This window comes from Solanum tuberosum, unplaced genomic scaffold, assembly GCF_000226075.1.
Source record: "Solanum tuberosum cultivar DM 1-3 516 R44 unplaced genomic scaffold, SolTub_3.0 scf00069, whole genome shotgun sequence".
NCBI lineage: Eukaryota > Viridiplantae > Streptophyta > Magnoliopsida > Solanales > Solanaceae > Solanum > Solanum tuberosum.
This window is the reverse complement of record NW_006238995.1, coordinates 1110093-1124366: the sequence shown is the minus strand read 5'-3', so window position 1 is coordinate 1124366 and position 14274 is coordinate 1110093. Positions and strand designations below refer to the sequence as shown.

General features: G+C 30.3%; 1 protein-coding gene across 3 annotated transcripts; it reads left to right on the top strand.

Moving 5' to 3' along the window:
* The first annotated feature begins 2850 nt into the window (after positions 1–2850).
* LOC102578750 (probable indole-3-acetic acid-amido synthetase GH3.5) lies at positions 2851–10094 on the top strand. Of its 3 annotated transcripts, none has more exons than XM_006345507.2 (5): positions 2851–2958; positions 5133–5445; positions 6636–6737; positions 8311–9098; positions 9475–10094. In XM_006345507.2, exons 2-5 carry the CDS (start codon positions 5144–5146, stop codon positions 10014–10016), a joined length of 1734 nt encoding a protein of 577 aa, XP_006345569.1. In that variant the 5' UTR covers positions 2851–2958; positions 5133–5143; the 3' UTR covers positions 10017–10094. The 3 variants fall into 3 exon arrangements, with proteins under 3 accessions (XP_006345569.1, XP_015163424.1, XP_015163425.1); XM_015307938.1 differs by having other exon boundaries at positions 5128–5445; XM_015307939.1 differs by having other exon boundaries at positions 2855–2883.
* Positions 10095–14274: the final 4180 nt, after the last annotated feature.

Below are 14274 nucleotides of genomic sequence, written 5' to 3'. Positions count from 1 at the left end.
CTTCCTTCATGACTTACTTTACTTGTTCCAATTTCATCAAAACCTAGATCTGGTCCAGCTTCACCTACTGGTACCTCTTCATTGTCAGCTGCTACTCTTTCCCTTCTTTTCCTCCTTTGAAAACCTCTCTTTTCAGCCCTCAACTCCCTAACCTCCTCATGTTCATCACTACCATACTCTTCCTCATCATCATCTCCAACTAATTCAGCTTCAGACTCAACACTATCCTCAGTTGAATAATCAGAACCCTCTACTTCTTCTTATGAGAAATCAGGTCCAGCAGGACCAATATCTATATCATCATCAGTAGCACCATCTGCAGTAGCAGTAGTGAAAGGAGGTGTGGTAGTGAAATGAGGCGAGGTTGAAAAAGTAGCAACATGGTCCTCACTGTTTAAATGGTCTTCACTTACCCCAAAGTTAAAGTTTTCACTCTCACTAGGCCTTGTATTAAAAGCTAAACCAGATTCTCCCATATCCACATGACTAACATTTTCTATTAACATGGGGCCCACAATTGCCTCATCAGCCAAATGCCTAACAAATACCTTCATTTCATCCCCATCTGCCAAGGAACACATCATGTCTAAAATATCCTTATCATTATCAACATCTACCAAAATGCCATTGTTAGGTGCTTTAATACTAAAGGTGCAAGTTGTACTATATCCCAATTCTCTAATATAGTCTTTCAACTCAAAATATGACATTTTATCTACATCAACATCCAAAAAAATTGTAACTTTTCCACCATTATATATTGGTTCCCCACTACTTAATTCTAACACCCCACCATGGTACCACCTTAGAGTAATCAAAGTAAACCCATTCATCTCTTACCTGAAGGCAATAAAAAAATAGAATAGTAATTATAGACATACTCTAACCTGAAGGCAATCCAAAAAATAGAATAGTACTTAAAAACGAACCATCATTATAGCAATATGAACATAATACTAAGATGAACATAAATACAATATACTAGAATTAGCTTCTCTATGAACATAAATACAACACAATAGTAGACTAGCAACTTCTCTATGAACATAATACTAAGAAGAACATAAATACAACACTCCATGAACATACTAGGAAGAACATAAATACAACACTTCATGAACATAATACTAAGACGAACAGAGTACAAAATTACGCGACTTAGATGATAAAGGGAAAAACCTAATTTCATGAAAAATGTGGTATAATATGGTGTAAATGAACACCTAACACTATAATTGTAAGCCACACATAAGATTTCACACAATGTTGCTCTTAATTTCACGAATTAACAGAAATCCTAGGGGATAAACCACAAACTCAGAATAAGGGATAAAGAACTAACATTTTACTAAATCAGTTGATAAACTACGAAATGAAGTTGACAATACGCAGCAAAATCGTTCGATGATAGCAAAATCGTTTGATGATCACCAGAAATGCATTGCAAATGGAGAAGGATTGAAAATGAGAAAGGAGGATTTTTTTTTGTTCTTTTACGTTTTAGGATGGAAATGGGGGAAAAAACAAGAAATGGGAGTTGAACAGGCGGGGGACCCAGCGCGTGGAATCACACAGGACTAATTACTTGGTTTATGTGTTGAGGTTAGCACGTATGTGTGTAGAAAATAGAGAAATATAAAGTTCATGTGGGTAATAGGACACCCGTAAAGTTGAAGTGTGTAGTTAAAATTTTGGATATAGGTTAAAAGGGTTTTAGACCATTTTCTCATAAATATACAAACCAACACTTGGCGATTAATAAGTTATCCACTTGGCCAAGTGATGACACCTCTTAAATGGGTGCCCCACATGGCATCCATTTAATATGTCAAGTGATGACAATTAAAAGGGTGGCCCACCTGACATCCATTTAGTTTTACAATAATTACGATATTTTTATTAATTTGGCTGGCTGTGCAGCCCTTATTTTGTCACTACTAGGCTTTAGTTCTTTTTTCTTTTTCTTTCCTTGGATAATCACTCTCAAAGTCAATAACATTATTGGTGTGTAGGGTTTCATTGCACTCCTTTTTCTCTAATTTTTTGTTTAATTTTCATGGGCATAATTCATTTAACCTTTTTACATTTAAAAAAATAAATTCAAATCAAACCACAAATACCACTATAAAATTATGAGTTTAATCGAATTAATCAAAGATCATGAGTATTTAATGAAATTAATCAAAACTCTAATATCGAATATTGTGAAAGAAAGAAAAGAAGAGGTTGATATACGTCAGGGACTTTTCAAATTTCACCACCTTGCAGTATTTTTATTTTATTTTATTTTATATAGCTCCATTTTTAATTTATTTTTGTTAAAATTATTGAATTATATTTATCACAAAAATAAGTTATAGTTTCATGAATTTTATTATATTTATATAAAATTAATTAACTACTTTAGTATAATTATTTTTTTTCATTTTAATAAAATAAAATCGAATACTTATTCGACAAATTATCCCTTAATTTTGATTTTTCTTTTATAAGTTCGACACTATAATTCCAATTTAAAGGGAAAAAATATTTCTCAATTTTTTTCTGTTTACAACACAAACCATTTCTGCCTAAAACTAAAGCCGATTTCTGCAGTGGTGGATCGAGGGTTACGTATTGAAACCATCTGAATTCGATATTTTGATCTAATTTTATAATTTTAATATAAATTAGATTAAAATTATATAAATAATGTATCAAAACTCATATTTATAATCATAATAAATTTAAATTCTAAATTCAACTCGTGGTTTGTTTTCAAATGCTTGGGGCCCACACAGTGGAACAATGTTTGTTCTAAATCATTCCATCTATAAATATATACCTTTGCTTACCATTTTCCTCAATTGTTTCACAAAGTTTTCTTCTCTCTCATAATTTATGGTATGTGTTTTTTACACTGAAATCCAAGCTAACATATATTTCCCTTCTCTTCGATTCTAGCTATCGTTTATCAAGGTAAAGATATACGTATATTCTGTATATTTTTTTATCAGGTTCTCAATATTAACAAAGTATTCGTCAATTTTTGAGTTTATTTCCCTTTTTTCTATTTTCTTTCAAATTCTATTTTTATTCCCAATATCTTTTCCTTTTTGGAGCTTCTTTTGTTTAATTTTGGCAAGGGAAACACCGATATACTTAGTTACTAGTTCGACAAAATTCAGTAAATTTAGCTTAAATTCTATTTTTGTGTTATATATTTATTTAATAGGTATCTGTTTACCATCTATTCTATTTCAATTTTAGGTGACACTCTTTTGAGAATATCATTTTTTCATAAATTTGTTGAATATTTATAATTAAAAAGTTGTGATTTTGGATTTTGTAGGAGTAATTTATATGTAGTTTTTATTTCTTTAATTTTTTGTTTAAAATTAAAGTAAAACAAAATCATTTAAAATTAAATTTAGAAGGTTGGACTCTCTCTTCCAAAAAAAAAAGAAGACGAAAGGAGCTAGTATAAGTATATATTATTTATTTATTCTTGAATTTTAAATAGTTATGTAACTTTGTACTGTACCCATAGATTAGCACTAGTTGATAATAACTTTATCTATTATTAGTTTGAATCAAGTATACCATGATTAATTTGAGTTGTGATGCAATGATAGAGATTTCTTCCGTTTTTAATTTGAGATGTCGGATATGAATTTTTGACATGAACTTTTTTAATTTGTTGAGAGTGCTACCTTCAAAAATAAGTTTTTTAACATACAAATTCAAATTTAATCAGAATCTAATACGGATATAGATTATCCAAAAAGAAGTACTATTACCGTGTGTGGCCATTAATTAACTTTTGTTTGGGTTCACTGAAAATCATAAATTTTATGTGTCTTTTCTATATCTTGTTCTGTCTATTTGTTCACAGCTGTCTGAGTTCCAATGACATATTTGATAGTACTCCTATTAAAAATATAATCCACTTTAGACAAAAATAAATTTTATTTTATTAAAATTAATGTGCTACTATTTCTTTGCCTTTTTGTCAAAATGTTAGTGATTGCTAAGTGGCCCTGTTACAAAGATGTGAAGCTTTTAAGAGTTAGATTCAAAGCACTGCTTTTATAATTTGACCTTGTTTTTTTTTCCTATCCAATATTCATATATGGGACCCTTTTTTTTTTTCTACTTCTGTCCTTTATTTTATGAGTAGTATTAAATTGATCTCCCATAATAATTTGTCTTAATCAAGTAGTTTATTTTATTTTTGTATGGAAAATGACACCAAAATACTACTACTAAACTATTGGAAAAAAGTAGTTATGTTTGGGAGTATCATGTAAAATATTAATATTTGATTGATTATAAACTTTGAAAAATGATTTTTCTAGTGAAAATAGAAAAAATAAGTTTCACAAAAGACATTTAATACAATTCATCTTTATAACCCTCCTCCCTCAATACCTTCCATCCTATTTTTCATAATATTTGTATAGTATTTTTGTCTTCCATGCATATCGAATACTAAAACAATAAGTAAAAAAAACACTTAATTTTTTAAGAATACATTTTCACGAAAAAATATATGTTTCTTCATAAGGACCTATTACCTCCCTAGACTATTTAATATCGTATTTTTTTACCCCCTGAACTATTTAATAGTGTATTTTAAAGGTATATATGTGCCCACGTGGACACATTACTATTTATAATTTTGCATTATTTTTTATGTCCACGTGGGCAAATTTATATGTTTAAAATACGATATTAAATAGTCTAGGGAGGTAATAGGTCCTCATGAAAGTTTAGTATCGCAACAGCAAATCCGACCAAAGTTGGGGTATTTAGGTCCTCATGAAAGTTTAGTATCGCAACAACAAATCCGACCAAAGTTAAGGTATTTTTCAGACTCTTATCCAACAATAAATAAAGAACATAATTGCGCTATTTCCAATAGTTCAAAGGCATATATTCTCCATATCACTAATGATAAAGAATAATATTGTGTATGAAACATAAATTGCTCTATTATCAATAGTTCAAAAGTATTTTCAATCTTCCCCTTTTTTTAAGATTGCGAAATCATATTATTTAAGTAACTCATAAACTTTTGTTTTATATTTGAAAATATATTAAATAATTATTCGTGAACAGAGTAACTTCAAATCTTGATTATGTCAGTACAGGAAAAAGATAAATGAAGATGGTGGAGGAAAGTGAGAATAAGTTTGATCCACAACAAGTGATCGATGAATTTGAGCTATTAAGCAAAGATGCTGGGAGAATTCAAGAAGAGACCTTACAAAAGATTCTTGAAGAAAATGGAGGGACAGAATATTTACAACAATGGGGTCTTAATGGTAAAACAGATCAAGTTTCTTTCAAGAATTGTGTTCCTCTTGTTACACATAAGGATTTGGAGCCTTACATTCATAGAATTGTTGATGGTGATCTTACTCCTATTCTTACTAGAAAATCTATTACCACTATCTCGTTGAGGTAATGTTTTACAACTCACGTATTATTATATTGTTGTATCTATTTGGTATGTCGTGTGTATGTTATTTTATGTACAATAATATATTGTATATGCAAATAACATACACTTGAAATATAATGAAAATAGGATCGTTCTTTTTTTTCTTTTGAGTTTCGATATGAAATTCTAACAAAAACTAAATCAAATCTTTCATCAAACTCCCTTGAAATTGACATATAAACTACAAATGATATTCTAAAATATTGTGTAGTAAACACTCCATCCAAATAAATAACAACTTTGCAAAAGTTAATTTTCGAAATTCTGACTTGAACTCAATTGATAACTAAACATTTCAATTAAGTTTATTGTTTCCATCAAAGAGTGCCTTTTAGACATCTAGAATTAAAAAAATATTAATTACTTATGCTATCCTAAATTAGTTGTTATGTTTATCTTTTTGAAAGTTAATTTGACTCATTTTCGAAGTTAAATTAGATTAGATCAACTTAATATTTTGTATTTGAAATTTAGATATTAAAAAATTATATGATAAATACTACGAGATGCATTTTTTCTCATGTTGAATTGTTGATGTGAAGAGAACATATATATAATTTAAAATGTTAGACAAACTTCATAGTTTAACTCTTGATAAATACTCCTTCCGTCCCTAATTATTTGTCCACTTTTGAATTGACACACTTATTAAGAAAACAATTATTGACATAGTGAGTTTATCATTTTACCCCTATTAATTATGAAGTAGATGAATTAAAAATTTAATATTTTCAAAAGGTTCTACCTTTCTCAAAGTAATTAATTGAGGGTATAATAGGAAAACAAATTGTCCTTTCTTGATTTATCAAAATAAATAAATAATTAGGGATAACTATAAAAGAAAAAATGGATAAGTAAATAGGGACAGACGGAGTAAATGACAACTAATATGCAGAGGGAATCTGTCCCTTCTGTCATAACGACGTTAACTTGCAATTGAGACATAATTATTGTGTCTTTACTTATTTTTGTATTTTTTTTGACGAATTTATACCATCTGACAGAGTGTCTCTGTCTAATGGCCTTTTATAAATAATAAAATGATTTTTTAATTTTCTTCAATTGTTAAATGTGGGGGCTTGAAATTGGTATTTATTTTACAATTTATAGAAGTTGAAGAAGAAAACTTGATGATAATGGTTGATTGCAGCTCTGGTACAACTCAAGGAAAACCAAAATTTGTACCTTTCAATGAAGAATTGATGGAATCCACCATGCAAATATTCAAGACTTCTTTTGCCTTTAGGAACAGGTAATGTAATATCTTATTTACCTTGTTATGCTTTACACTGTTATTTTTCAAAAATGTACTCTATCGGTCTCAATTTATGTGACACTTTTCATTTTTCGAAGTCAAACAAATTGACGGAAAAATTGCATATGGAATCTTCCAAATTTTTTGAAATAAATTTACATATTTATAAACTGCTTAAAAAAGTATTATAGGTCACAATAATTGACAATTTAAAATATTTAAAAAATATATAAAAAAAATAATGGTAAAAGAGGACTTTGTTTGAATCTCAAAATTCGAAAGATGCCATATAAATTAGAACAGAGGGAGTACTACTTTTCGAGGTATGGAACATGCACCTGCCTGCATTTTGAAGAGTTTGAGCAACATAGCTCTCTCTAATATTGGGGAAATGGGGGGTTATTGATTTTGTTTTTACTTCTTTTTGTTTTTCTCTTAAAGTCCTTACATATCATTTGGTCATTGTCATCTTTTTCAACTTCGAGGTATGGAACATGCACCTGCCTTAATTTTGAAGAGTTTGAGCAACATAGCTCTCTCTAATATTGGGGAAATGGGGGGTTATTGATTTTGTTTTTACTTCTTTTTGTTTTTCTCTTAAAGTCCTTACATATCATTTGGTCATTGTCATCTTTTTCAACTCTACAGCTTTTTTTGGCTAATGGCTTTTGTTTTATTTGTGGAAAAAGCTAGTCCAATTGAAAAACACAGCATGAGTTGTTTAGTTTTTTCTCTTGGTACCAATAAATTGAAAAACAAAGTTTCTTTTCTTTTAACGACTGTTTGTTAATTTTTCTCTTGGTACCAATAAGTTGAACCTTCTAGTACAAGTGTTCGAGTTTCACATGGTGACAAATGTGGGGATACATCCCAAACGTTCTTACCTATTACCTATGTTGTTCAAACTCTTTAGAAATATTTCAAAAAATGCATTGTTTTTAGATGATCCGACACTAACCTATTGATATTTTTGAATAGTCCGAACAACATAACATTTCAATTCTAAAAAAAAAAAGGAACTTTTGAATCTTTAATATTTTAAGATCCATATAGGCTAAAATAACTAAAAATTGATTCTTTAACCCCTCTTACTCATGTTACGTCGAGGTACTTGTGGAAAGTGGCGTAGCTACATGTACCCTTCGTCAGAAAATTATACCGTATATATAAGTAAAATGATATACAAAGTGGTTAAATAACATATTCTGGACACCCTTGACACAACATGATATAACCCAGTGGTTTCAGTTGCCTTGAAAGAGCAAAGACACACAAACTTAAAGTGTGTGTGTTTCAATGTCAATAGTAGCAGCTCTTTTTCAGTTTTTAAGACGAGCAGACTGACTTTAGCACACCTGGATACCCTTCCCTTTTTAAGAAGAGCAGACTCGCTTTAGCACCTCAACATCTTTCATGAAATTTCTGACTCCACCACTGCTGATGGATAAAAAGCAGTATAATCCAATTCAATCACGATTATTTAATATGTTGGTTAACTATACTATGAAACAGGGGAATTGTTACTTATCAAATTATTGATGTGAATATCTCCATGTATGTTAATTTGCAGAGAATTCCCAGTTGTAAACGGGAAAGCATTACAGTTCATTTATGGAAGCAAGCAGTTCAAGACGAAGGGAGGTTTAGCAGCTGGAACAGCCACAACAAATGTGTATCGAAATTCGCAATTCAAGAAGACAATGAAAGCAATGCAGACCCCGTGTTGTAGCCCCGATGAAGTGATATTCGGCCCTGATTTCAATCAATCCTTGTACTGTCATCTATTATGTGGTCTCATTCTACGTAACGAAGTTCAAGTTGTCTCATCTACCTTTGCTCATAGTATTGTCCATGCTTTTAGAAAATTCGAACAAGTATGGCAAGAACTTGTTGCAAATATAAGGGACGGAGTCCTTTCTAGTCGCGTAACTGTTCCTTCTATAAGATCCGCAATGTCAAAATTACTCAAGCCTGATCCAGAACTGGCTGATGCTATTTATAACAAGTGTATTCGGTTAAGTAATTGGTACGGGTTGATACCTGAATTATTCCCAAACACCAGGTACATATATGGTATCATGACCGGATCAATGGAACCGTACTTGAAGAAATTGAGGCATTATGCAGGGGAGCTACCTCTGCTTAGTGCAGATTACGGATCTTCTGAAGGATGGATCGGAGCAAATGTTAATCCTGAATTGCCTCCCGAGCTAGTTACTTATGCTGTTCTTCCTAATATTGGTTATTTCGAATTCATTCCTCTCGTGGAAAATGTAGATGGCGTGGAGGCTACGCCAGTTGGTTTAACTGAAGTTAAACTCGGTGAAGAGTATGAAATTGTTGTCACCAATTTCGCTGGTATGATTTTGTTCTTCCCTTCATTGGAAATGCTTTTTCTTGGCAACACCTATATGCAATAAGTTTTGTTATTCGTTTTTTCTTAGTATTGCTCCTGTAGTTTCTTGTCCTTTGATTTGTTAGTATCTTCTGTTGTTTTTTATACTTCGATTGTCATATATTTTGTTGAAGTTACTGTTTAGTATGCTTTTACTTCCGTTACTCGTTTTTGGACTGTTTTTTTCTTGAGCCGAGGGTCTATTGCAAGCAACCTCTCTACCTTTGAAGTAGGGGTAAGGTTTGCGTACACTCTATCCTCCTCAGGTTCCATTTGGGACTACACTGGTTATGTTGTTATTCGTTTTGATTTGATTGAATATACACATGTAAAATGCAGGTTTATATCGATACAGGCTCGGTGATGTGGTAAAGATAAAAGGATTCTACAATGGCACTCCAGAACTCCAGTTTATTTGTCGTAGGAATCTCTTACTGAGCATCAACATCGACAAAAACACCGAGAAAGATTTACAACTAGCCGTGGAGGCAGCAGCACAGCTGTTATTAAACGAGAAGTTAGAAGTAGTCGATTTCTCTAGCAACGTAAACACATCAGCTGATCCAGGGCACTACGTGATCTTCTGGGAACTGAATGGTAAGGCAAGTGAGGAAATTTTGAAAGAATGTTGTAATTGTTTAGACAAATCTTTCGTCGATGCAGGCTATGTTAGCTCTCGGAAGGTCAAAACCATCGGTCCCCTTGAGCTACGGATAGTGAAGAGAGGGACGTTTCATAAGATTTTAGATCATTTTGTTGGATTAGGAGCAGCAGTTAGCCAGTTCAAAACACCGAGATGTGTCGGTACGACAAATCTCTCTGTGCTGCAAATATTGACTAGTAATGCTGTTGAGAGCTATTTTAGTACTGCATTTAGTTGAATTATATGTATGTTTGTTCCCAGAATTGTAAGCTGGTTACTTTTCATATCTTAATAAAACACTTTGAATTTGTACAAATTTTGTAGGACTAGTTTAACAACTCCTTTCCCTCCAAAAGGATACAAGTAACAGGATGCTCTCTGCAATCTACGAAAAAACATCAGAGTCGGATCTAAAATTTGAAATTTATGAATTTTTTCAGGTTAACAGATTCTAATTTAATAATTGGTACATATTCAATGATTTTTAAGATAGTTGATACAAGTTATAACCAAAATTACTAAATTCGACTGAACTCGCAGCCTGCACCCTAGCTCCGCTCCTAATTAATGTTATTTCAGACATTGAGTTCGTGTTTATTTTTTGAGATAAAATTTGTACACTAGAACTTTTTGCGGTAAATAACATTTTGAAGCATTTGAAAATTATGGTATAGAACAAAAAATTGTTTAATTCATAAAATAATGTAGAATTATTTCTTTTTATGCAGATTAAATGTCTATCAAGTGGAATATTATATATAGTTAAATATCATCTCCAAGTTTTTTAATAATAATTTTTTGAGATAATTTTAGAGACTTCCTCGAGGTTTCGCTCCATAATACTCACTTCCCTTATGGTATACGATATTACACATACCTCCCTTATTTTAATTTGTGTGTAATCATTCTTTAAACTTATTTAAAATAAATATAAACATATTACGATTTGACAAAATTGTCCCTCTTTATATTAATTTCTTCGTATTAATCCATATTATTAAAAAAAATTATGACTTATTTAATAAATACATTAAGAATAAATTAATATGAAGAAATGTGTATCTTTCTTTGGTAAAAAAACATGTGTGTGTGATTATATAACAACTTAATTTTGTTGATTAATTATTTTTAGAGTATTTATTAAATAAGTCATGTTTCTAATAATATGGATTAATATGAAGAAATCAATATAAAGAAGGGCAAATTTGTCAAGTCATAATTGACTTATATTTATTTTAAATAAATTTAAAAAATGGTTTTAAAAAATGGTTTTAAAAAATTAAACTAAGGGAGGTAGACGTAATATCATAAACCATAGGAAATGTGAGTATTATAGAGTGAAACCTGAAAGAAGGTCTCTGAAATTATTCCTAATTTTTTTAATTATAAATTTCTTGTGTATTGGCATAAGAATGCACTCTTCTTTCCACATTATCAAGCCTTTATTTCAAGGGATAAGGGTCTGAAAAATATCCCAACTGTGGTCGGATTTGCTGTTGCGATACTAAACTTTCATGAGGACCTATTACCTCCCTTGACTATTTAATACCGTATTTTAAACATATATATTTGCCCACGTGGACATAAAAAATAATGCAAAATTATAAATAGTAATGTGTCCACGTGGGCACATATATACCTTTAAAATACACTATTAAATAGTTCAGGGGGTAAAAAATACGGTATTAAATAGTCTAGGGAGGTAATAGGTCCTCATGAAAGTTTAGTATCGCAACAACAAATCCGACCAAAGTTGGGCACATATATACCTTTAAAATACACTATTAAATAGTTCAAGGGGTAAAAAATACGGTATTAAATAGTTTAGGGAGGTAATAGGTCCTTATGAAAGTTTAGTATCGCAACAGCAAATCCGACCAAAGTTGAGGTATTTTTCAGACCCTTATCCCTTATTTCAATGATATAAGTTACAATTAATTTTAATTCTTCAGTAAAAAATTTCTTTAATCACTAAAAAAATATTACTATGTGTTGCAATTAATATTTAGGAGTGCAATAAATCTTATTTTTAATTTTTAAGTTTTTAGTTAAAGATAGTAGAACTTTATTTAATATTTTAGAATTTTAAATTAAACTATCTAAAATTTATTATCTATCAATAAAAGTTTTAAGAATAAAAACCAATGTATTCCATTGCAATAAATGGATAACATTTTATTAACTTAGAGGAACCTTTCTCAAATTATATAATAAGATATAGTGGCTTTTTACATATATAACTATTTATTTTGTCTCTTTGCATATAGAATAGAACTTATAAATTGACTCTTCGCATAAGAATGACTAGTTTTATGATAAAAATAAAGTTTTGAGGAGACAAAAATTATGACTGCTACCCCTACTATCATGAAAAAAATATATATTATTAAGGACAATGATTATCTTGATATATTTTGGGATAAATGAAGAACAAAAAAAAATCTGGAATTATGAAATAGAAAAAACTCATTTGTCTTAAGATGTATCAAGATAGTCTATTTCTGTTTCATCTTACTCCTATTTCACAATATATTTTTTTCTCATGATAGTGGGGATAGTAATCATAGTCTTTCTCTCCTCATACTTATAGTTATTTACAATTTTGTCTCCATTGTTTGTCTAAATCAAGTTGATATAAAAGTCACTCAATTTTAGAAAATAATATTTTTTAAATTTTTTTAATTTTTTAATGTTATAAAATAATTTTCTGAAAAAATAACTAGTTGAGGAACCATTTGAGTTGAGAAATTATCTACATTATTCATTTAAAAATTTTAAACCCACTTTTTTTCTTTAGGTATATATGATTGAAAATTTTGAAAAACACATAAATTAAAGGGAAAATGCATAAGTATCCCCAGCCTATACCCAAAATCCCTGAGACACACTTAACATTTACTAAGGTCTTATTACCCCCGAACTTATTTTATATATAATTTTCTATCCTTTTCAGCCTACGTGGCACTATCCTTGAAAAAATTGTCAACATGCGCTGGGCCCACAAGATAGTGCCACGTAGGCCGAAAAGGGTAGAAAATTATATATAAAATAAGTTCGGGAGGTGTAATAGGACCTTAGTAAAGATTAGGTGTGACTCTGGGATTTTGGCCATAGGCTGGGAGGGTACTTATGCATTTTCTCTAAATTAAATGTTGAACATGCTTTATAAACAAACCATCTCATAATACATGCAATATTATCCTATAGTTCCACTCATACCAATCAACTTATATTCATTTATAATCAAGTAAAATTTATTATTAATTTCTCAATAAATTAGTCCTAATTGGTTTTTGGGGTTTAGCACATTTGACTATGTGGCTCTTTGGGTCTGTAAGTACCAAAACTCTAGGAAGTAGGTATCGAAAAACTATATCCACAGCGGAAGCTAAGCATATCATAATCTTATTGCTTACATGAATAATAGATAATCAATATTGTTTATGTTAGAACGCATAATTATGTTTGAACACATAAACTTGCTGAAATTTAATTCGATAAATACCTCTTGAAGCGTGAGCAGATACCTTCAAATAAATCCCCAAGTTAGACAGACTTTCAAGCGAATTCACAAGATAAACATCAGCTATGGTCTTAGTACTTGGGTGGGCAAGTATCAAATAGAAAACTTATTCATCTATTTTCTAGGTTAGGAGAATTCATATTTATAGAGATTTCTTCCCAATTCAAAAAGGAGTAGAAAACCTAGTTTTTTGGAAAACCAGAAAAAATACACGTTAGTTTTTCTTCAACCAAACTAACATTCTTTCTCCTCTTTTTCCTTAGATTAAGATTCTGAATTCTAGTTAAATATGGGCACTGTATGGACCACATAATTAATTACTGAGGCTTCCTTTATAGAAATAATTCCAAATAATTAGTTTGAATTATTCTTACCATAATAAATTACAAATCATTCCACTAGAAATTCGTAATTGCACTCCTCTATTTATATTTCGAAATTCCCCATTAAACACTTATGTAATTCCCCATGTTAAGATTACAGATACTAATCAATAAATTAAATTACTGGCGAATTTAGTGACTAATTTCCTTTAGAGCACTACTTAACTTATTTTATGTGTCGGATTCATAAATCCACTTGCAAGGTTTGACACGATGAAAATATATAAGTTTCTCAAAAAGGCATATCAATCAATCTTTATAACGAGACATGGATTCCATCAACTAACTTATTATTTCACCAATATATATTATTATCATCCAATCTACCAGGCATATTGACCCATCTCAGAATCTCACATTTTAATAAATCAAAACGATAATTGATATATACAAATCATAATAGTTATATAAAGATTGAGAATATAAGTACATTTAACAGTTTAGAGAATATGTTTTTGTCAGCCAGTCTAAAACAACTATCTCTACTCGATCTCGTTCAATACATACAAAATGCACTAGCACAAAAAGTTGGAACTATACCGTTCCCACAATCAAGATAAATTACATATAATCTTGTGCTACAATCGTAC

Coding starts and splice junctions, on each gene's coding strand:
- LOC102578750 (XM_006345507.2), top strand. CDS start 5,144: ATGAAGATGGTGGAGGAAAGTGAGAATAAGTTTGATCCACAACAAGTG. Junction 5,446..6,635: donor ATTACCACTATCTCGTTGAG/GTAATGTTTTAC, acceptor GGTTGATTGCAG/CTCTGGTACAACTCAAGGAA. Junction 9,099..9,474: donor TGTTGTCACCAATTTCGCTG/GTATGATTTTGT, acceptor TGTAAAATGCAG/GTTTATATCGATACAGGCTC.